The 25,176-nt window shown below is 41.1% G+C and overlaps 1 protein-coding gene across 1 annotated transcript in view; it reads right to left on the bottom strand.

The window, feature by feature from the left end:
* The window catches only part of snx20 (sorting nexin 20), a 30,751-nt gene extending 5,790 nt beyond the window's left edge, over positions 1–24,961 (bottom strand). The window contains exons 1-3 of the mRNA XM_073070622.1: positions 24,813–24,961; positions 15,815–16,001; positions 12,052–12,185 (exon numbers count right to left, since the gene is read on the bottom strand). Of these exons, the coding sequence (XP_072926723.1) occupies positions 12,052–12,185; positions 15,815–15,989 (309 nt within the window). The 5' untranslated portion in view covers positions 15,990–16,001; positions 24,813–24,961. The remainder of the gene's footprint in view (positions 1–12,051; positions 12,186–15,814; positions 16,002–24,812) is intronic.
* Between the last annotated feature and the right edge of the window lie 215 nt (positions 24,962–25,176).

The raw sequence follows: 25,176 nt of genomic DNA, 5'->3' as shown, positions 1-25,176 counted from the left end.
CAAGTTAAGATTCCAGCTGCCAAGTTTCCATGGTGGGGATACAATATAGATTTGATGGATGAATGACTTGCAACTAGAATACATTTGGTGGCCAAGGCTACACCACAGCTGTCTGAAGAGTCCCAACAAGAGACAATTTTCACAGTAAGACTTCTTCTACCAAAGCTGTTGTATATTCAAACACATTTTTGAACAGGTTCATTTTTAAGTGTGCTATTAATATCCAAAGTTTCCAAGGTTAGCGTTCATAGAAATGCAGCTCTGGACAAATGAAGGGAACAGATTTTCTACCAAAAGAATGGTAGAAAGAAATTAAAGGAAAATAGCATGGCAAAAATTCTGGATGACTTAGGAAGGTTTGAAGTTCGTGTTTTGCAGAAGTAATACAAGAGAAAGCACTGAAAACAGAAGGTAAAAATTAAAGAGAAAGAATCCAGTTGATATGCTTCAATGTGAGATTCTAACTTCTTGCAAGGTGGTTGCTAAGATGCATTGTAGTTGCAGTGTATTGTATATATATATATAGTATATTATTGTATATTATATATATACACACACAATAAATGTAATCCTTTTTGAATTCATAGTTTTGGCTGGATATCAAAAGGTTCAAAGGTTAATTTTTTTGGTCAAATTATGCATGTACAATACAACTCTAATAATTATCTTCTCCAGATAGTCAAGAAATACAGGAAAAACCACAGGAGTTGTTGAAAGAAAAGTCATTAACTTCCTCCCCACCACCTCTGCACCTGCATGAAAAAGAAAAAGAAGCAAAACTTGCAAACCCGAAAATTGCCCAGTACTTCCAGTGCTGAAGAAAATGAAACATAACTAGAGAGAAATCAAAAGTCATGCTCACCAGTGAAGCTATGTAACTATTTGTGCTCTTTCTGCAAAGCATTCTGCAAATTCATTTTAAACCTCAGATTATGAACGCAATTAAATTATAGGATATGTTGCCAGAAAAATGGAGTACCGAGTTCCTGGACATCTTGTTAGAAGTCTCATCAGCCATTGGAAATTGCTAGTGATCAGTGTTTCGGTATGAAGTCTGTGAGTTCATATTTTTGCATTTCCCGTAACTTGGTCTAAAAATTGCTGACTAAAACAGACTTTGTACACCAATTTCTTGTTTTCAGTCTGCTACCAAAGTCAATGCAATATTTTCACTTCGGCAAAAAGCTACAACTGTCACCGGCAAAGCCTCCATGGTATTTCCAGGATAAATGTTTGACACAGAAGTGAAATCTGACGTTGGACATCATATGTTGGATCAGGAGGATTGTACAAAAAATATTACATAATCCGTTTGAATAAAAGTCCCATTTTTTCACACTTGGTTAAATGCCCAAATCCCCTTAACCCCTAATGATGCAGTGGGATACCAATTTTAAGAAGATGGACTGTCTTGGGGGTTTCCAGACACATCAGGGATGCCCACAGCCAGCATTCTTGCATGTTGATGCATTATTTATTTACTTACTTTTTATAATAAACTTTCTAAGTTACCTCATTCTTAAAGTCGCATGGACCTCCTGTAATATTTGACACTGTTTTCAGTCTGGGAGCAATTGTTTATATCAATGTGGGATCTGCACCAAACTCATTAATATTCCAGAGCAATTTCTGCATGTTTTCTTTCTATTCCTCTCCTCATGGACATTCTCATCAGTTGACCTAACTTCAATTAACATGTTCATTGAAATATGTATATTGGCCAACCTTTTGTCACAATATCCCCTAGTGCAGTGTAGTCCCAAGGCCAGAGTCTTGAGGCTTTTTCTGTTGAGGTTAACATCCAAAATAAATGTAAATCAATTAAGTTTGTGAAACTCAACAATTATTTTGAGAATCCTCTGAAATTGACCCATTCCCTCCCAAACATCTCAATTTGCTTTTGGATTTCAGAAATGTAAATACACAACATTCTGCATAGTTGTCCCTGTTATAATTCTCTTTTAATTGACATCTCTGGCTGATTTATTAAACTTCAAATGAACAAGACTTTCAGTAATTCATGCGGTATCACATCTCCTGAAATGATCACATTCCTCTTTTTACTGCTAAGTTTATATTGCAGAAAGCTCATTTCCCTTATTAATTGGGGAAGTGAGTGTAAAGTGGTACCATACCAGCTAAAGCTTACTTTTAGTTGAATTATTTTGAACTAGATCTAAAGAGAGTGATTCTTGGAGATAGAAATGAGGCACTTTATGCTTTTGTAGGTCATTTTCAGTGGCGTAAGCAGGAGCTAAGCATCAGAATAACCAGGTTGATCTATTTGAATTACAATCAGCTTTTTCCTCTGTAATTTTCAAATATGGCCTAGGGTTTGTTTTGGGGAAAACATATTTCAAGCAGTAATATGATTAATAAACATTATGTATTGGGAAATGGCATGTTTTTATAACTCCAAACCTAATCAAAAGAAAAACATGAAGAGCCCAGGGATAAACGTGTGTACCACATTTTTACTTTATCAGTGTTTCTGCATATGACATGGTGGCATAATGAAGTACTGTATGCCATTCACATACACTTACGTATAACCCATAATGAATTATGTAAACAAAGAACGTTTAACCAAACAATATATTTACAACATCCCTCAAATAGAATTGAAATATTAAATGCACAACATGAAATAAATTGATGTTGAAAAGACATTGAAGAAGGTAATTAGCTTGTATTCTTTCTCAAGAATGCTACAAGTAGAAATGTCAGTTCTTTATTCCTCCCCATAGATGCTGCCTGACTCTGCTGAGTTCCTTCAGCATTTTGTATGTGTTACATTGATAAGCATGGCATTTTCAGCATTATGCCATTTTTACACTGCCCTTGAAAATGAATTTGTCTTTTGATCATACATGCATAACTTTAGATATACTGGCTGGCACAGTGGAGAGACACTGCTTCACGGCACCCGAAACCTGGGTTCACTCCTGACCTCAGAGTGCACAGTCTGAACACTTCTCCGGTGACTGCAAGGGTTTTCTCTGCGTCCTCGGGTTTTCTCCTGTCAAGGATTCAAAGGTGTGTAGTCTGGTGGGTTAATTGGCCACTGTTAATTGCGTCTAGTGTTCACTTGAGAATCTGAGTGGAGTGGTGACAATGTGGAGAGAATAAAATGAGATAACTGGTGGGCTAAAGCCTGCTTCCATGCTCCAACTATCTATGACTATGATTATTTATTTATTTAATGACACAGCACGGACTAGGCCCTTCAAGCTACACCACCCCACAATTCCACAATCCCGATTAACCCTAACCAAATCATGGGACAATTTACAATAACCAATAATCCTACCCAGTACATCTTTGGATTGTAGGAGGAAACCGTAACACACAGGGAAAACTTGTGCATTCCATGGGGAGGATGTGAAGACTCCTTACAGAACAGTGCCGGAATTGAACTCCAAACTCCAGAATGCCCTGAGCTGTAATAACGTCACACTATCCACTACACTACAATAGCGCCCAATTTGGAGACTATGGTCACTGTTAAAACACACACGGTACAGAATTTTAATTTGCATTGATATTCACAAAGGGGAACCAGCTGCAACAGGGATGCTCACTCACCTATAACAACTAGTGAGACCAGAATCCAGGAGATAGAATTAAAGCTGGGAATCAAAATAAACCTTTATTCAATAAAACCGTTCAAGTACAAGAATCTCAAATCTCAACAGTACAACACAAAACATGACTGTTTAAAAGTTTTACCCAAGAATATTTGAGACGCTGACAGGAACATCAACCTGGCTGTCAGCTGATCAGTAGGCACAGGTTGTTTTGGCTTGCCGTAACACCTCCCTCTTGAAGATGACTACCTGCAGGATTTGAGCTGAGGGTGGATTTGGATTGGAGCAATTGGCTGATGCTGGCGATCATTTCTCTTAGTAGTTGCTGGCTCTCACTTTCGCATTGTGATGTTGCTTCTGATGGTGGTTGATTTGGTCGGTGTAAATTGAGCTCCTCCTGGAGGAGATAAAGGTCCAGCTCTGGGTTTGAAGATCTGCCAGACAAACTTGTGGTGTCTTTGGAAGCACATGGCCGCATGTGGTTGATGTGGTGGTGCCAGCGGTCTCTGTCTACTACAACTTTGTCAAATGAACGGGGCTAGTGCTCTACAATCTGACCCAGTACCCAATGGTCTTGCCTTTTGCGATTCTTTCTGGCCCACACTGCAGTTCCAGGGTTGAATGATTTCACCCATTGACCAATGTCTCTGTGGCTGCCTTTGTGCACCTGACATCTGCTGTCCTGAATGCTGAACGCAGTGGCGACATTGCATCCAAAATTGTGTGCAGTTCTCTTCCCAAAAGTGCTTCAGCTGGAGACTTCCCCTTGAGGCCTGGATGCGGTGTAATTTGATGTCAGCAGAAATGTGTTGAGACCTTTGGCTGATTCTCCTTCCCCTCTTGAATTTGAAAGCAGCTGTTTGAAAGTATTCACAAACCTCTCTGATTTGCCATTGGACCCTGGATGATATGGGGGTGAGTGGATGCGGATAATTCTGCTGTTCTTGCGGGATGCATCAAACTGCAGTGAATTGAATTGAATGCAGTTGTCAGAAAAAAAGCATTTCTGGCATCCCAAAGTGGCTGAAGATCTGTAGCAGTTGCTGAACGGAAAGCTCTGTCATTGACTTCATAGATAATACCTCTGGCCATTTGGAGTAGGGGTCAACCAGGACCAGGTAGGTACACCCATTGATTGGGTCAGCGAAGTCAATATATACTCAGCTCCAAGGTCTGTTAGCCTGAGCCCATGGTTGTGGATTGGCTCGATGTGGATCAGTTGCTGCCATAAAGCAGGGTGCCTACTTGCATACCGATGTGAAATCTTTGTCTATGTCTGGCCAGTACGCAAAGCTTCTTGTCAGGGCTTTCATTTTATTGATGCCTGCATGACAACAGTGGAATTGTTTCAGCACTTTTGGTCGAAATGTTCATGGAATCACTGTTCTGCCTCCAAACATTAGGCAAGGGTCTACAGTTGAGACCAATGAGTGATGTCAGTAGAGGGGTGCAACACCTTCCGCAACCTTGACTAGCCATCTGTCAACAAAGATGTTCAGATATGCTGAACATGAGGATCTGCAGACGTTTCTTAACTGATTTTTGTTGACAGTGACTGGAACAGTTTCAGCAGCTGCCGAACAACCCAATAGACTTTGCAGTCGATTGAAATCACAGCCACAACTGCATCTTCATTTTCAGCAACCCGATCTTAAGTCTGGAGAGGGTACCTGACCAAGTTCTTGGGTTGATGTGTACTTGATTTCAGATTCGTAGGCTAATATCTTTGTTGCCCACCTTTCTAGACTGTTATCTGTACACACTGGGATTCCTCGCTTGGACCCGAAGATAGACAACTGGCTTGTGAAGAGAGTGAAGCATCTGCCATATTGTGGAATTTCTTCACAGCAAAGATGATTCTCAAGGCTTCTTTCTTGATTTGTCCATAGTTCCTGTCTGCTGTGGTCAGTGATCTGTCTGCATGCATGACAGCTTTTTCAGAGCCATCACAGATGATATGGGCTATGACAGCTCCCACCCCGCAGTTGGACACATCTGTCACAATGACAATCGGTAATTCTCGGTTGAAATGTGTCAAGAGAGGCTTGGATGACAGCACATACACCTGATCAAAAACCTCTTGGCATTGTTTGGACCATTGAGCAGGGCACTGCTGGGAGAAATGCTGAATAATAACTGATCATGCCCAAAAATGATCGTAAAATGCTGGCAGCTGATGGTGGAACCATTTCTAAGATAGCAGTGATGTCTTTAGTATCTGGGTGATGACCATGCACATTTACGATGAATCCAAGATACTTGATTGAAGACATCAGGATGCATTTTTCTGCCCAAAGTTGCAATCTGAAGACTTGTAGTCTGTTCAATACCTGGTGCAGCTGTTGGCATAGTTCTGTCTATTCATGCAATGATGTCATCAAAGTAAGAAGCTACCCCATCAGTACCACCCAGCATCATGTCCATAAGCTGTTGGAAAATTGAAGGAGCTGCCTTTACCCAGAAGGCAGATGGAGGGAGGAAAACAACTTCTTATGTGTTATAAAAGTGATAAGATTCTTTCAATTTTTTTGCCTCTACCAGAAGGTAGGCTTCAGCCAAGTCCAACTTTGCAAAGTATGACTACCGTTCAGTTCTGCAAAGAGATCTGCTGATATTGTTACATCTCCAGAGGTGCAACGAGGACAGTTGACAAGTCTGCGTACACACACTCACTGTACCGTTGGCTTTCTTGGTAATGACTTGGAGCTGCCCAATATGAGTAGTTGACAGCTCTAATATCCCTGGCTTGTTGCAGGAGACCGAGCTCTTGCTCCACGACTATGTATGGTACTGGACTTTTGGGACAGAAGACTGGCTTTGAGTCTGGACACAGATGGAGTTCTGTTTGCCGTTTGGTGCAGCAACCTAACCCTTCTTGAAACACTGCTGCAGTTGCTGTTGTATAGACTCACGTACTGATGGTGGTACAGTGTCACTGGCATGATTTGAATGGCCAGTGTCTTCATGCACACCTCATCCAGAGATCAAGCTTGTCCATCCAATCAATGTCAAGGATGTTCAGATCTGGCTGGTCTGTTATGTAACACACACTATTGACTCGGTTACTGTTCTGCTTCACCATGCAGCACGGTTTGCTGATCAGCTGGAAGTTTCCACCTGATGCACTACAGGCAGAGTAATGAGTTGATTTGACTCGTGGGGACATCGGTGCGCACCATGTGCATTTGGAGATAACCATATTGCGTTGTAGCTTGACCAACTGATTGACGATAAATACAATGAAGTATCGTCTCTCCGGGGCAAAGTGAATTTTGAAAGTGACCATTAAACCCCTTGTAGATTTTGATGGCTTTTGGGACATCTTGATGACACAAAGGTTGGGGGTGTTAAGGATAGTGTGGAGGGCTGTCAGAGGATACAGCGGGACATTGATAGGATGCAAAACTGGGCTGAGAGGTGGCAGATGGAGTTCAACCCAGATAAGTGTGAACTGGTTCATTTTGATAGGTCAAGTACGATGGCAGAATGTAATATTAATGGTAAGACTCCTGGCAGTGTGGAGGATCAGAGGGGTCTTGGGGTCCGAGTCCATAGCAGCTCAAAGCAGTTGCGCAGGTTGATTCTGTGGTTCAGAAGGCGTACAGTGTATTGGCCTTCATCAATCGTGGAATTGAATTTGAGAGCCTACAAGTAATGTTGCAGCTATATAGGACCTTGATCAGACCCCACTTGGAGTACTGTGCTCAGTTCTGGTCACCTTGCTACAGGAAGGATGTGGAAGCCATAGAAAGGGTGCAGAGGAGATTTATAAGGATGTTGCCTGGATTGGGGAGCATGCCTTATGAAAACAGGTTGAGTGAACTCAGCCTTTTCTTCTTGGAGTGTGGTGAGTATGAGAGGTGACCTGATGAGGTGTATAAAATGATGAGAGGCATTGATTGTGTGGATAGTCAGAAGCTTTTTCCCAAAGCTGAAATGGTTGCCACAAGAGGACACAGGTTTAATGTGCTGGGGAGTAAGTACAGAGGAGATGTCAGGGGTAAGTTTTTTACTCAGAGAGTGGTGAGTGCATGGAATGGGCTGCCAGCAATGGTTGTGGATGTGGATACGATAGGGTCTTTTAAGAGACTTTTAGTTAAGTACATGGAGCTTAGAAAAGTAGAGGGCTAAGGGTAAGCCTAGTAATTTCTAAGGCAGGGACATGTTCGGCACAACTTTGTGGACTGAAGGGCCTGTATTGTGCTGTAGGTTTTCTATGTTTCTATGTTTGTCCTTCTGTTTCCCTGGCCTAGAAGCCAGTGAACGGTGACAAAGGTCTCCTTTGTGACCATGGCACTGGCATTTGCTGCAAATGTGCTTCCTGTACTGGCAGTTCCTTGCATAATGCTATGCACCACCGTTCCTACAATCTGTGTTTGGCCACTTGGAGACCTGCTGAGTGATGATGTCTGGGCCATTGGAATCTGCATTGACATGGTTCTGTTCGACCAGGTTGGAATCGTGTTTCAGGCTGATCAAACGCTGACATTCTCGAGTGACAGCCTGTACAGACATATTAGGGTCTTGCTGCAGTCTGGCCAGGAGCTGTTTGCGAATGTCTGCGTTGCCAGGTGCCCAATGTCTGCAAATAAAAATCAGATATTTGAACTGCAATGTTACCCCTCTGGAACTTCTCACATACATTACTGATGACACCAGCATATACAGTGAAGTCATCGGCGTTGTGTTTAATGGGTTTTAGGCAGTGGTAGCGAACACTGAAGCGAGATGACTGCTTTCCAAAAGTGCTTGTTAGGCTGTTGGACAGTTTTGTCAATCGATTGGACACCTGGGCTCTTAGGTAGAGTAAGCTGAAATAACACTCACATTCAGCAGTATCCAATTTTTGGAGCTAAGTGCATGTCTTCTACAAGTTGTCTTTGCTGGCGAACTTGACCAGGAATGTATCTTTGTAACATTTGAACCATAATTCAAAAGTAACTCCCAAAGCAGTATCGAACTGCAAGTTAGTAATAGACGCAACAACTGACTCGACTGACACATTTTTTGTTCAGTGTTTGACGCCGCCATCGTTGACCTCACAGATAACCTGTTGGTTAAGGTTTTGATTAACTGCTGTGCTGTCTCAGATTGAGCTTGCTGCTGTTGTAGAATTGTGCACAAGCTTCTGCTGAAATTGCCGTGTCGATGTAATACAAGACCCCTTCGCCAATTTGTTGTGTTCACTCACGTATAACTACTGATCAGACGTGAAGCCAGGGGATAGAACAAAGCCGGAACTCAAAATAAATATTTATTCAGTAAAGCCACACAACTACTATCTCAAAACTTAGCAGTACATCCCAAAGCACGGCTATATAGACGGTTTACCCAAGAACATTCAAGACATTGATTGGAACAATGAGCAATCAGTGAAAGTTAGCCTGGAACTGGTTGTCAGCTGACCAAAAGTAGTTGGTTGTTTCGGATTACTGTAACACTTCTCTCTTGAAGATGATTACCTGTAGGATTTGAGCCCTTTACCTTTTCTACCTATCACTTCCCAGCTTCTCACTTCATCTCCTCTCCCCACTCGCCTACCTACCTTCCCCCTCAAATGGTTTCAACTATAGCTTATACTCCTTCCTCTCCCCCACCCACATTCTTATTCTGGCTTCTTCTCTCTTCTTTTCCAGTCTAGATGAAGGGTCTCAGCCTGAAACGTCAGTTCTTTATTCCTCTCCATAGATGCTACCTGGCTTTGTTAAGTTCCTTCAGCATTTTGTATTTCTTACGTTGATAAGCATGGTGTTTTCAGCTGTTACGCCATTTTTACACAGCTCTTGAAAATGAATTTATCTTTTACTCATACATGCATAACTTTAAATATACTGGCTGGCGCAGTGGTGCAGCTGGACGGAGACATGGCTTCCTGGCACCAGAGACCCCGGTTCAATCATGACCTCTGACTGTGCGGAGTTTGAACTCGCTTCCTGTGACTGCATGGGTTTTCTCTGGGTTCTTGGGTTTTCTCATGACAAAGATCCAAAGATGCGTAGACTGGTAGGTTAACTGGTCATAGTAAATTACTGCTAGTGTTCAGTCAAGAATCTGAGAGGAGTTGTGAGAACGTAAAGAGAATAAGATGGGATACATGTATGAAACACCCTGGTCTCCATGCTGTATAAATGTAGGGAAGACAACCTCAAGCCCTGCTAAACTAGTGAGGGTGAGGCACTCTCCCACCCCACACCCCCACTTTGTGTGGCTGCTGGGTAATTTGCTACCCTGTTACAAACTGGTGCCACAAAATAACAGATAGTACACTACATACTATTAAAGGAATTATATTTATGAATCTTAACTGCAGGGATAATAAAGAATAACAAAAAGAAAAGGGCTCATTCTAATTAAACAGTCAAATGTGCACAAGTTGGAGCTTATATTGAACTTCTCTGTTACTCACGCGCTGGGCCCCTATCAACGTGAATACCCACACCACCTCCCGAACGCCGCTCACAATCCTTATCGAACAAACGGGTCTCCCACTGGATCGTACGCTACGACCGGTTCTCCCCAGTGTCTTCTCGCTTCATCTCCCACCAAACGCAGAAATAAACCCAAACCCAACCTTATTGTCCCTCACCAAGAAAACCTCCTGCTAATTGGATGCCACACATTCCACATCATCCCTTACCTTCAATAGTAACCCAAGCAAGCTGCTCTTACAACTGCCAAAATGAAATACATACAGCATAACAGTAAAAATATGAACCAGGGCACTACATGTGGGATTAGTGCAAATGGATGGTTAATGGTGAGCCAAAGGCCTGATTCCATCCTCCAACTATCTATCATTCCATGATCTGGAAACTATGGTCACTGTTCAAACACACACAGGTGTGCATAAGGTCAAAGGAAGTTACAAACATTTAATTTGCACTGATATTCCCAAACAGGAATCGACTGCATCCCCATATGTCAACAGGGATTTTACGACATAATATCAGAAAGAGGGAAGTTAGGGCATGGGAAGCCCCGAACAAACAAAAAAGGGTGAAAATAATTTTGACAGCTGATGCCTCTTGGCTTTGTAGGCTGAGAAATGTATCAGAATTTGGAATGACTCCTGGATTCTGAAATATTCAGAAACAACTAAAATTATTTAAATTATGAAGACTTGTTAAACATGGAAAAATCAAAGACTTTACAATGTCAATTAAAGGTATTTGAATATGCTCAAAGAACTAAACTATTGAAACAAATGAGTAATTTGTCACGGCAACGGGTCCTTCCTGCAGCCGAACATTCAAGTAGATTCCTTATTGCCAGTGCTGGATAATTGTCGTAACTGCACACCGATGCTGGATTCCAATGAAAAGTTTGATCTTGGAGCAGGTTTAGGAAAAAACTATTGGAAACAGGTAGCTGCACTTTTAAATCTTCCAAATTCACAAACAAAAATGTCCAAGCTAATGAAAATGACAAGGAAATATTGGCAGGTATATTACCATCTCTCAACAAATCCGGAACTAATATTTAATTGATTACAAATCTGACTAACATAAACCAACAAAATTAGCAAATGACTACATTTAGTTTTTAATGCTGACTTAAAGACTTAGTGCCAGATTACTCAGAGATAACAGATAAATAGATATTTAAAATTAAAATACCCATAGTGATAAGCCCATTCAGTTCAACAAAACATTATAATCTACATCCAAATCCCAGGCTACTCAAAATAGAAACAGTACATCCAAGAGTATACTAGTTGTCTGAGGTTTGAGGTGACATTTGAAAACAACTTGAATTTTTATCTCAAACACAAGAAAATCTGCAGGTGCTGGACATCCAAAGCAACACACACAAAATGCTGGAGAAACTCAGCATGCCTGGCGGCAGCCATGGAAATATAGTAAACACTCAATGGTTCAGCCAGGGATCCTTCATCAGGACTGGAAAATAAGGGGAGAAGTCATTGTAAGAAGGTGGGAGTGGGGAGGACACCTTATATTCAGTCTGGGATTCTGATGACATAAACATCAATTTCCCAAACTTTCTGTAATTGCCCCCCTCACTCACCATTCCTCATTCCTGTTTCCGTCTCTCAGCTGATCTCTCTTACCTGCCTATCACCTCCCACTGGCGCTCTTCCCCCTTCCCTTTCTCCCATGGTCTTCTGTCCTCTCCTGTCAGATTCCCCCTTCTCCAGCCCTTTATCTCTTTCACCAATCAACTTCCCAGCTCTTTCCTTCACCCCCTCCCAGTTTCACCTATCACCTGCCACCTTGTACTTATTCATCCCCTCCCCTGACCTTCGTACTCTGATTTGCCCCCTTCCTTTTCAGTCCTGATGAAGGGTCTCAGGCTGTAACGTTGACTGTTTATTCTTTTCCATAGATGCTGCCTGGTCTGTTGACTTCCTCCAGCGTTTTGTGTGCATTGAGTTCTTATCTAGTGCCTCTTTGACCATTACCTTCTGTATAAACAATAGCTACGCAGTCTTTTGAATCAAACTCACCACGTGTTTGGACCACTGATCTTTCACCGTTCTGGTTTCTGGTATATCGAAGAGTAGGCGGATTGGTTTCACCTTTTTATTCACAGCGTTCCAGTACTGAAATAGCTGCTTTGTGGTCAGCATAGTTTCTGGCACTGCAGTGGTGAAGGGGGATAAGAAGGGAAAACCAGATTGATTTCAGCTGAAGTACCCATCAAAAAAGACACTTGTATCACTTTTCTTAGAAACAATTTAGGAATAACATCTCAATTCTTCATAATGGTGGATTTTGATGGAACATTTATTATAAAGATTACATTTTCCAATTACTATCACTCCTTTTCGTTATAGAAATTTCAGCACAGAAGTGCATTTGGCCTTCTAGGTCAAAACCAGTACATCCCCTTCAAATGAACACGTAGATTCTAATCCCATTTCTTCGCATTATCTTAAATTACTTATGAAATAATTATCAAAGTATCCCTTAAATGCTGGAGATAGTCCCTCTACAGATACTTGCTCTATGTATTGGTTTGAAAAAAATTGTTCAAAGAACGTCTGACTTTACTTTGCTAAACTAGAATCCAGGCCCCATGTGACTAAATTGCCACAATGTAAAATTACTCAGCTTATTATTTATGAGTTTGCTCTCTTGAACTTCCCTGTGACAGTTAAAAAATATTTGACTTTCGTTTCTTTGTCATGAGTAACAAATGAGCATTTCATGATTTTACTATTACTTATTTTCAGACTTAGTTATCACATGCAGATCGAAACATGCAGTGAAATGTTGTCTGCATTAACAACCAACACACTAAAGCCAAGTACTGGAGCAACCTGTAGTACTGCCACACATTCTGATGCCAAATATCATTTATGCAATAGAGCTGTCAAAGGTACACATAATATAGAATCTGTTAGCGAACGTACTGGAGGCTTGATCCAAATGGAGAGCAGTGGAGACAATTCAGCAGTGTACGATGATTTCAATAATCACGTGCAAAATAATAACTCATAAGGGGCCACAAAACAAGAGAGAACAAACACTAAACTCACAAGCAACAAAATAGTTGAAGACTAGCAGCAACTTGTTGAGGCTGGCTGGCTCGGATGAGTGAACAAGGGCTGTGGATGTGAGCTGGGTTTAAATAGGCTGCAGGTGATGAGTTGGAAAGAGTGGCAAGTGACTTTTGTTAGCTGGGTGGAGTCTGGGAGGAGCTGGACTGTGCAGGTCTGAGAGATGCAGGCTTTGAAAATGCCTAAATTGTTGGAAAGCCCAAAAGACATCAAGTATAGTGGCCGTACTTCATAGTGGCCAGCAGTTGTTATGAATGCCATCTTCTACTCATCCCTCTGGTGGATGAAGATCAAGTTGTATGTGCTCCGTTGGTCCTGTTTGGCGAAGTTCTGGGCTCTATGGAGTGTTTTGAATGCACTATCCATCGAGTAGAGGGTAGAGGTTCTTAATAGTAACTTTGTTGAGTCCATGGTAGTCAGTGCAGGGACCAAGACACCCATCTTTCTTCTTGACAAAGGAGAATCCTGCAATGGATGGTGACTGGGACAGGTGAATGAAGTTGTTCTGTAGCACTGCTGTAATGTAGTTATTCATGGCTGGCTCTCAGGAGAGGAGAGGGAGAACAAATGAACTGAAGGGGAATGGTGCCTGGAAGGAGGTCGATCACGCAGTTGTGTGGTCTGTGAGACAGCATGGTGCTGGCCTCACCTCCACAGAAATCAATGGCTAAGTCATGGTATTCCAGTGGGAGTTTGGTGAGGTCGAGCGTTCCCCTGTCTCGACAGATTTTCGGGGTGAAGTCGAATGAGGGGGCAGGCAGGTGGTTCCCCAGTTCAGCAGTGAACCAGATGACCAGGCAAGGGGAGAGTCATGAGTGGAAAGCCCAAGATGAGAGGAACGTTGGGCAAGGAACTGGATAGACTCGCGGTGCTGTCCAATGCTCGTATGTACACTCTGACCATCCCAGACCCCAAGGGATGTCTGCCAATGGCCGCGGTGCAGAAGGGGTGAGAGGTAAGCTGGGTAGGGAGTCCAAGCTGTACTGCACACAGAGTCCAGTCCAGAAAGCTACCTGCTGTGCTGAAATCTACCAGAACCTCCTGTACATATAGAGCCGTCGGGGTGTGGAGGAGGATGGAGAGAGTGAGTTGGGCTATGGCGCTGGATAGAGGGGCCAGGGAAGGGGTGGGGAAGCTGACCAGATAGAAGGCCCCTCATCTCTGCCTGGTAATGTCATTTTTCAGAATGCAGTGGGCATCTGATGCATGTGTGATCGGTTGCTTCACAATAAGTGCACAAGTTGTGCTCCACCGATGCACACGCTCTTGGGCGATTAAAGAAGCTCTCCTTACTGCACAGCTTATGGAGGCGTTGCTGATGGGGGTTCTACAGCCTGAAATGGTTCCGGGAGTGGAGCTGGGGTTTTGGTCGGTGATTCAGAGTGCCGTTCCATAAGATGCTTCTCAACATGAAAGGCCAGTGTGATGAGGCTTTCACGGTTGGTGGGCATCTTCCAGGTAGACAACTCAACTTCCGAGCGCTCTGAGAGGCTGTGTTGGTAATGGGCCAGCAGTGCTTCAGCATTGCCGCTGCTCTTCACCACAAGGTTCCTGAATTCCGGGAACCCAGCACCAAGCACGAGACTTAGCACAGGTGAAATATCCAACCCACTGCCTCCCTTCCACCTCCTGGCAGTGAACTCCTCATATTTACTGTAGATGGTGGTTTTGTTGCCCCAGTAAGTGGCGGCCCAGGTCAGAGCTCTCCCAGTCAATGGGAATTTTGGCTCAGTCCGTAGAATACTGAGATGGCTGCTACTCGAAGTGAAAAACTCACTGCCACATTGTGGCATTGGGTTTGGGATCCGTCAACATGTCCGGGCACCAGAACCTGCGGCTCCAAGGGATGGGGTTGACTGGCACAGGGCTGTTGTAATGGGTTGCGGAGTTGGCTGAGAGTGGTGAGCAGATGGTCAGTGGTTTCCTGCTGCTTCTGGATTGTGTGCTCGTGTCAGTGGGTGACTTCCTGCAGGCCAGCAGACTCTACGAGTTCACCCATCCTGTCTGTGTATGAAGAGACTTGACCCAAACACAGAGCAGCCGAGGCAATTCAGTGGTGAACAATGACTCTGATGATGATCTGTAAAATTACAAGCCTTGAGGGCCCACAAAACAAGAGAACAAATACTAAACTTCAAGGTAACTGAAAGCTAGGAACAACTGGTTGAGGCGGGTTGTTCATTGTGGCTGTGGATGAGAGCTGGGTTTAAATAGGCTGCATGTGATGAGCTGGAAGGGAGTGGCATGTGACTAGTGACTGGGATGAGCCTGCCTGTGCAGCCCTGACAAAACCTATAATTTGCAACTATGTTCCTTACTTCTACAATGCCTATGAATGAGTCTTGGAATAGCTTTTACATTTTAATAGCCATTTTTAACTTTGCTCTAACCTGAAATTATTTTATTCAAGTTTTTCCCTTATCTGTTAGGATTTCCAACTCCTGGAGATCAGGAGTCCATGATTTTCCATCTACTAAAATAAAAGGATGGGAGCCAGATACTCTTCAATCCAAAGACAGAAATAACCGACCAGTTAATTGCACTGATAGTCTGCCAAGGTGATATTCAACCTAAGTCGTTTAGGCCCCATAGATGACATACGTATAAAGTAGGGATGCTCTCAAATTGTTCAATAGTTTTATATTGCACAACTTGGCATTAACTTCAGCAGTGAAAATATCTTCTGGCCTGACATCATATTTTTTACCTGCTTTGTTCGGTGGTGAGACTCTCTCCATTGGATTGTGTCTTTGCACTTGGGTATCCGTGCCTCCAGCAACAGTAACACTCTTGTCCTTGTCACCACAAATTGTCGCTGAATGTTCATTGCTCAATGACAATTTCTCTAGCTTGCTGATGTGATCAATGTTGTTGTGTTCCATTCTTGTAATAACCTGCAACATGTAAAAACACAAGATTGTATTGTTTAATTTAACTCAGAGATTTTATGATCACTAATTCATTGAAATTAATATTCAGCATCTGATAATTGGGTAATTTTAAAACTATGAGAAAACATTTTTTCTCTCAGATATTTACTTGGGACATAGAAGAAGTTTATTTGGTTCACTGAGTCTCTGCCAAGCTCTCAGAACAGTTCCTTCAGTACCAATACTCCGCTTACATAACTTAGACTCTCCTTCTACCCATCTGCACTAGAAATTAACATCAATACCTATCTGAAATGTGGGAGGAAAACAGAGAACGCAGAGGAAACCTCTGTAGCCCCAGAGCCCAGACATGGGAGGTCAGAATGGAATTCAGTATACTTGACATACTGTAGAGAATTCCTTAGAATTGGGCTGTGGCAAATAAGGCAGATCCTTGCAATCTTCTGGAATATAGTCAAAATTCAGAAGCTCCAGAGCAGCAAGCAGCACATTAATGTTCACAGATTGCCACTGTAGCGATAGTGAGGCTTAAAGGCAGCATGAAACTCCAAGCATTGTTCTTCTGGCAGGGTCTGCCTGCATTACAACTGGCTTAGTGTGCAAATGATATTGGCATCTTCAAATATTCTTTGAGTGCAGAGGGCCCTAAGTTTATATGGAGATTGATTTCTCTCAATAACAATTCCAGTGGTTTATTACTATATTCACATTGCTTTTATAAATCATTCTGTTTAATCTCCTGAGTTCATGGGTGTATGGGCCATTCAGAAATCTGATGGCTGAGGGGAAGAAGCAGTTTCTAAAACATTGAGAGTCTGTCTTCAGCCTCCTGTACCTCCTCCCTGATGGTAGCAATGAGAAGAGGGCGTGACCACTTTCCTTTATTCCTATGGCATGCTCTTATTAAATGCCAGGGCAGGCACAGTGAGCCAAATGGTCTACTCAGGTTTCTGTTCTTGTGAGAGGAAGTCTTGTGAGAGATTCATTTTATCTGAATGAAAATCCCAATTCAACAAGTTAATGTGAGGATGAGATATATATAATATATGCATCATGAAATAGTTTATCATGTGCAATCAGAAATATAAATTTGGTTCCAAAATTTAATCATGCCTCAGCAGTATGCCTCATACAACTTATTAAGTTATGATAAGCTGTTCTGTTTGCATTACAGATGCATACCAGTGGTATTGAAAATAGGTAGCTACCAACATCAGTCACTGCTTTTTGTTGATTTGATATATTTGTGCCAAGTTGTACAGTGTTAAAACAGCAGACAAAAACAAGGAACCATAGCCTGAACAAAGGTAAAACATGTCATCTGTGATAGCAATCTCAGAATCCCAGTGCAGAGGAAAGACAGACTCCAACGTAGATACAGCAAGCAGACGTTATTCATAAGAATTCCAATGGATCATCGGTGACTTGGCTGAGCAACACCACGAGACATAACATTCTCAAAATTAGGACCCCGGGATTAGTGCTAATCAGGCTTGAAACTTAAATAATACAAGTAACATGGAATCATCGAGCCTAGAAAAATAAACTCAACAAGAACGCACCAGGAGACAACATTACAAAGAGTGAGTCACTTGAGAAAAGACACAGGGAACACTAAATGATTAACGACTCTCATTAAACAACAATTAAGCATTTGAGGTTCTCTTAAAAACCTTGGAGCTCAATGCTCTCTGGCTCCCAAAACAAGCCGAAAGAGCTCATTACAACACACAACCATCCTTCAGAATTACCCTTGTGTCTTAGATATATCTAGTCTTCATTCCTTGCAGATTGTTGTTTGGAATAATTCTCCCCAGGATTAAAAGACTGACATAAAATCAACAACGATCACTAAAGACATTTTCCCAAGCTGTACACTGCCCTGCCATTCTTCATCTGCCAAGTTGAGTTAAGGGTTGTCACTAGGGCATAAGGGGCACCTGAATCCCAGATACTTCACTTCAGCTAGTGGGTCCAGCGAACGCTGCTGGACAGTCTTGTAATGAAATCCACAGGCCAAGAAGGGGCATGGTGAAAGCATCCACTATAATCCTTAAATACTGTTGCTCTAAATATCATCGGTGTACTGCTGGATGAATCAATTATGAATGTGCGGTACATGTGCTGTTTTCAGGCACATCTTGCAGCAGGTCCAACTGATGTGTGCGTGTGCGTGATTGCATGACATTTTTCTCATGCCACTGAACTTGAGAGCCCATCCTGCTAAGTCATACTGATCACCACCCTTATATTTTACTAGCCTTCACACCTTATCCCCAACCCATTCTCCCTCTCAAGAGATCTTCTGATATGTAAGACGTGAATTGTATAAGCATTGTTACATCCTTAAAGTTAGTCTTAGCAAATATGCTCAACATAGATTTGTAGAGAAACATTGATATCTATCAAAATAATGACAAGTAAATACTGTCTATACTGGGAACATATTTTAAGAGTATTTAAGCATTGATTATGAAGCCAAAAGGAAGTGAGGGTCTTGATCTTTGACACCGACTCACACTTTTCCTCTTTACATCGTCATCCATTGACTTAATGAGCTATTAAGCATTTCATTCGCAGTTCCTCTACAACAATCCTATTCTGAGATATTTTATTGTAAATATTCAGCAGCCTTGAATTTTCCTAAATGACCAGCCACTGTGTTGCAGAGTCACTAGAGAGTCAGGAGTACATATCTGGTGATAGCTCTGATCTTCTACTGTAGATGCAATCATCTGATCAATCACTTGGAGAGATCTGACAAACTTTGTTGTCCTGAATTGCTGAAAAGATCTCTCCTCTCTAATGTGAACATTCCTCTTCGGTCCCCATTAACTTTAAAATTAAGGAGAAAATCTTTTAGTTACATTCTCCTAACCTTTTCCCTCTGTTGGCCATAATTTTCAAATACTGATTTTCTTTGGTTGTAAGAAACCCATAATAACCAACTCTTCAGCTAACCAGGAAGTCTAGGCCTTCTGATGAACATGGTAATTACAATGACTTGAATGCATCAATCAAATATATATAAAAATATACGTGAAAATGGGAAGTGAGTCTGCCAAATGAGAACCTTTATCAACAGTTCCAGATTTCTGATAGTGCAGACTTATTTGTGCATTAGGTGGAAGGGACATACAAATCCAGATGGCCTTGTTTCGCATGCACTCATACACTTCCTGTATGAGTATGTCCACACAAAAGCACATTTATTAGTCTTTATGCATTTTGTGTAAATACTGTTAATAATCTTGTGAGTGTTCTATAAAAGTGGATTTAAAAAGTACTAATGCTACCTTCTATAATCAGTTGAGTAGACACAGAATCTTTCCACATCAACAGGCTGAGGGAAACAGAAATATTGTGAGTCTTATATTAACCATATCCAAGCTTAGCCACTATCACAAAACCAAGTTAGATCTGTGAGTACTTATTATCCAGCCCACAGCAACACACACAAAATGCTGGAGGAACTCACAAGGTCAGGCAGCATCTATGGAGGGGGATGAACAGTCAACAATTCGGACTGAGCCCCTTGGACTTGGCCAGAATGTCAACTGTTTATTCCTCTCTGTAGATGCAGCCTGACCTGCTGAGTTCCTCCAGCATTATGTCTGTGTGCTCTGGATTTCCAGTATCTGCAGAATCTCTTGCACTTATGATCCAGCCTACAAAGTACTTCTTGCTGAATAAGAAGGCAGTTTGACCTAAATAAAAATATGAGAGTTGCAGATGGTGGAAACTAGAGCAAAAAATGAAACACTGAAGGAACTTGACCTGAAATGTTGGATATTCATTGAAGGCTCTTGACTTGGAAAGCCAACTGTCTATTTCTCACTACAGATGCTGCCTGCCCTTCCTCCAGCAGCTTGTGTTTTGACGTGGGCGAAAATGGATTGTTTCTTAAAAACCATCATCGATGGGCTGCTTTAAGGGTGGATGAATCAATTCACTGAGTACAAGTAACATACCACAACTTGAAATCTGTACACATGAAGAGAAGGTTCATTAAACTTCATTCAAAGGCCACAAATCTCTTTGATGTGCAACATCATCAAACAATCCAGGCCATGCCCTCTTCTTATTACTACCATTGGGCAGAAGATACAGAAGCTTAGGTCCCACACCACCAGATTCTGATGCTGATTCCGATCAGATTCCGAGAACATCCAAGTGTCAGAACATACAATGAAATGCATTATTTTGCATCAACAACCAACACATTTAGGGATGTGCTGGGGGAAGCTGCAATTGTTGCCATGCATTTTGGCGCCAGCATAGCATGTTTAGGAACAGTTATTACCCTCCCATCCAGCTCCTGAACAGGTGTGGATAACTTCAATCACCAATCATTTCAATGACATATAGACTCACTTCCAAGGACTCTTTAGAACTCGTGTCCTCAGTATTATTTTTTATTTGCACAGTATGTCTTCTTTTGCACATTGGTTGTTTGTCAGTCCTTGCCTGTTTCTGTTTAGCTTTTCATAAATTCTATTGTATTTCTTTTCTTCCCTGTAAATGCTTGCAAGAAAATGAATCTCAAAGTAGTATATGGTAAAGTATACGTACTTCATTATAAATTTACTTTGAATGTTGAAGTTGGAATTTTGAGCTAATGTGCTACAGGGGGGTAAAAATATTTGATGACATTTGTATCAAACTTGATGCAAGTAAGTAAGCTCACGTCATCAGAGTTGACTGTATTATTACGTGGAATGCCATGACATGGTCCATTTGACTATACTGATCCAATCTAGTTTTCCCATCCATCCTCACACTTTACTACAATGCACCCTATCAACATGCTCTTCCATCCTTTTCTCTCCCATGTTCTCATCTAGATTTCTCATAAAAGCATCTATTCTATCTACTTCACCTGTGCTGTACAGCAGTTTATTTTGCATTCCAACCACTCACTGACTAAAGAGTCTCTGCTGAATGTCTCATTGGATTTAAGTTATACTTATGGTGCCCATGCTTTGAAGTCACTATCTGCACCTACCCTATCAAATTCCTTTAACATTTCACAGACCCTTAACTGTCAATCTTCCAGTTTTCTACAGGAAAGACCACCGTCCAATGGTAGAAGCTAATACTGAAGTACAGGGAAAGACCACCATCCAATGGTAGAAGCTAGTAGTGAAGTGCAGTGATTTCTCATATTCAGAGTTAATGAATTGAATCATGACTGTAAAAGGTTTGAACCACTGGCTTCATTCTTTAGGAATAAAACTGATCCACCCCATTCTTTGGCACAATCAGTCATTATAAATTAATTTCAAGATTTTTGCCTCTGCTATCCAGAATTTTATTTCATGTGTTATCCAGCGGTTATTCAAACAAATAATTCATGAACTTTAACTGCACCTGCTGTAGTTTAAACCCGTATCTTTTGGTATGGTTTGGATTAACATTTTTCCTCAAATAATCATATGTATCTGTCTAAGATGACGTCTTCTCTGGGATAAAGGTCAAGCTTTCCAGTCACTTCTATGGTCCACACAGAGAAATCAATCCTATCAGCTTTTTGTTTTGCACAGTACTTGTCACAGTACTTCCAGACACTGTTTCAACAACGGGGAAAAAAAACTTGTTCTTATCTATCTTTGGAATACACATTCCAAAGTGGCTCAGAAATGTATGGCATATTGCCAGTGCCTTTTATTTCTGATGTACTGAACCATCTTGATTAAACACCTGCCTGTGCTATATTCTATGAGGCAGGGAGTCATAATAGTACTCAATTAATTGATCTATTAAAAGAAAACAGCTACCACAAATCCCACTAATGATATTTTTGCTATTCAGACTTAGAAGTAAACATGCTTGTGTGGCCATCTGCTAATGGTGGGTGTGAGCTCAGTTGACATTCAAAAAGCTCTTTGAAACTTGCATTAAAAGTGGCTATTTGTCACCAGCACTCACAAAAGCACACAGGTCTGAGGCTGTGCTGCCAAAAGCAAGCTAGAAAAGGGGAAACAATAAGCTTTCAGGTGCAACCGGATCCATTTAAAGGGAAGATGCTTTTAGAAAAAAATAGTCAGGATGCACGCAAAAACTCAATACTTCTGCAAGAATTTCTCTTTCACCTAAGCATGTGCCACTTTCACCTGATTGACACTGGCTTCTGGAACAATTTTAAAATGCACACTGTTTCAGATTTTACTTTGCAACCACCGAGATTTTAGCTATAAACAAGTGAATTGTGCTTCAGGGCTTCAAAGATATTCCGACATCACTCCAAAAATGTCATATGAAAGGTTACTGGAGAAGGGCAAGAATTTGTGGCATTGTTGCTAATAAATTAACATGACTGGAGCATTGACTAAATAATACAAAACAGAAAATCCAGATATAAAAGGTCATTTTCAGGTGGACAAACTATAACTAGTTTCATATTACAAGGGTTAGTCTAGGGGTAAGTACTACTTACAATCTTAATTAATGACAGATATGAAGGGATTGAGTATACTGAACCAAATTTACTGGTTGTGCAAAACTGGGCAGGAAAGCAAGTTGTGGGGAGGAGAATAAAGATCCTGAACAGAGATATGGACATATTAAGGGAATTGCGATAGGATTTGGCTGATGGAACATAATAAGACAAAATACTGCAGAAAGTTGTTCATTTTGTCATAAAAATGAGTAGTCAAAAGTTATTTAAATGCAGAGAAAATAAGTATATGAACTACAGAAGGTTAGAATGATTGTGCAGTAAAAGTTGCAGAAAGGTAAAGGCTAAGATTTAAAGTTAAGGAAATAAAATATAAAAACGGGGAAGTTTTGCTCCAACTAAAGTTTAGATAAAACTGCACCTGAAGCATTGTGTACAGTTTTGGTCTATCTATTTAGGGAACAATAAATGTGCATTGGAAGTAGCTTAGGGAAGCTTAGCTAGTTTGATTCCTGGATGAAGGGTTTGTTTACTAAATATTCTGGGTCTATACCATTGGAGTTTAGAGGAAAAAGAGCTGATCATGTTGAAGCATACAATAACTCAGTGGCCACTTTATTAGGGACACCTGTAAAACCTGCTTATTAATGCAAATTTCTAATCAGCTCATTATGTAGCAGCAACTCAATGCAAAAAAAGCGTGCAGACATGGTCAAGGGGTTCAGTTGTTGTTCAGACCAAACATCAGAATGGGGAAGGAATGTGATCTAAGTGATTTCGACTGCGGATGATTGTTGGTGCCAGACGGGTTGGTTTGAGTATCTCTGAAAATGCTGATGTCCCGGTATTTTCATGCACAACAGTCTCTAGAGTCTGAGACTGAGAATTGTGCGAGAAACAAAAAAAAATCCAGTGATTGGCAGTTCAGTGTTTGAAAATGCCTTGTTGATGAGAGAGGTCAGAGGAGAATAGTCGGACTGGTTCAAGCTGACTGGAAGGTGATTGTAGCTCAAAAAACCACTTGTTGCAACAATAGTGTGCAGAAGAACATCTCTGAACACAGGAACCCTTTGAACCTTGAAGTGAATTGAGTTAAAGCAGCTGAAGTCAGCGAACAGGTGGTACCTAATATAATGGCCACAGAATGTGTTATGAGGGGGCCTTACAAGATAGATGCTTAGTGTATGTTTCCTCAAGTACCACTACTTGGAACAAGGGGGCTTGGATTCCTAAGTAAGTGGTTGCCAATCAAAGATGCACAGGAGGAGTAATTTCTTCTCCCGAAGGATCGCAAGTCTTTGGAAATCTCTGCGTGAGGGAGCTGTGGATTGTGAGTCATTTAACTTAAGCTCAGACAGATTTTTTAAATGTCCAGATTTACAAGGAAGTCAATGCTTTCAAAAAAAAAAACAGGAGCAAGTAGAGTGGAGACCAAGATCAGATCAGTCAAAATCTTAGTAAATGATGGAACAGGTGTGAAGACCTCATGATGTACTGCCGGTACTGTCTCTTCCCTTCATATTTATGTGGATGCAATTATGATAAAAAGACTATAATTTTGGAAGAAATACAAAAAAAAATCTTGTGCCTTTTAATTGTAGAAATTCTTATCATACCTTGCAAGGAAACAAGAGCTTATGCAAAGTATAAATGTAAATTCTCTTTCCTTAGTTTCTGAAAAATACCAGAGGGCCAGAGGGCATGATTTGAGAATAAGGGGTAGGTCATTTAGGACAGAGTTAAGGAAAAACTTCTTCTCCCAGAGAGTTGTGGGGGGTCTGGAATGCACTGCCTCAGAAGGCAGTGGAGGCCAATTCTCCGGATGCTTTCAAGAAGGAGCTAGATAGGTATCTTTTGGATAGGGGAATCAAGGGATATGGGGACAAGGCAGGAACCGGGTATTGATAGTAGATGATCAGCCATGATCTCAGAACGGCGGTGCAGGCTCAAAGGGCCGAATGGTCTACTTCTGCACCTATTGTCTATTGTAAAAATAGTTATTACTAATCTTAATACATATAAAATTATTACATGCATGAAAATGATTGTTTGAAATTCTTTTTAAGTGTTATTAAGAGATAAGAAACATGTAACTTAAGCTAAGATTTCTACTGTAACTGTGAATTCCAGCTACCTTGTCACGGCAATAACTGAGTCATTTCTATATTGTTCAAAACTATGGGTTCCTCTCACTCATGATAAAACTATGTATCTCAATTGTTCAGTAAATTTTCCTTAAAATATACAGTAATGAAGAACCCAAAATGTGTTAAATCAAGACAAGTAAGATCAAAAAAGTACTTGTTAAATACTAAGGATGTTAAGAAAAATTTTAGCCTTTAACTATGTTGTTGCAATATATTTTCTTTACTGTAATCTCCAAAATAGGAAGCACTGAATTCAAAGCTTAAACTAACCTTTAATGTCTTCCTGGAAGTTCAGAACAGACCCGTACCTGGAAATCGTTGCGATAATAGATGTAAACAAACAAAGTACGATTCCAGCTTTATATAACTGAAACACATTTCTGTAGATGCTGGCAGTTTTGATAAAGACAAGGCGTTTACACGTTTGCAGGAAATACAAAAATAGTGTCCAGTTCCTCTGACCTCCTGTAAAGGAGGAGCTTATGCAAAGTAAAAGTGTTCTTTGACAGTTATTTTAAAGAGATATTGAACCTATTCAGAATGTTTACAACCCGATTTAGATTTATGTTGGCAGTGACAAACCTGGAGCAATTATATCATTTTTGTTACATTGCCATCATCGACAAGTGGTGTA

The sequence above is a fragment of the Hemitrygon akajei genome, chromosome 17, assembly GCF_048418815.1.
Source record: "Hemitrygon akajei chromosome 17, sHemAka1.3, whole genome shotgun sequence".
NCBI lineage: Eukaryota > Metazoa > Chordata > Chondrichthyes > Myliobatiformes > Dasyatidae > Hemitrygon > Hemitrygon akajei.
Note: the sequence above shows the minus strand (reverse complement) of the source record. Positions and strands in the feature narration are given on the sequence as shown.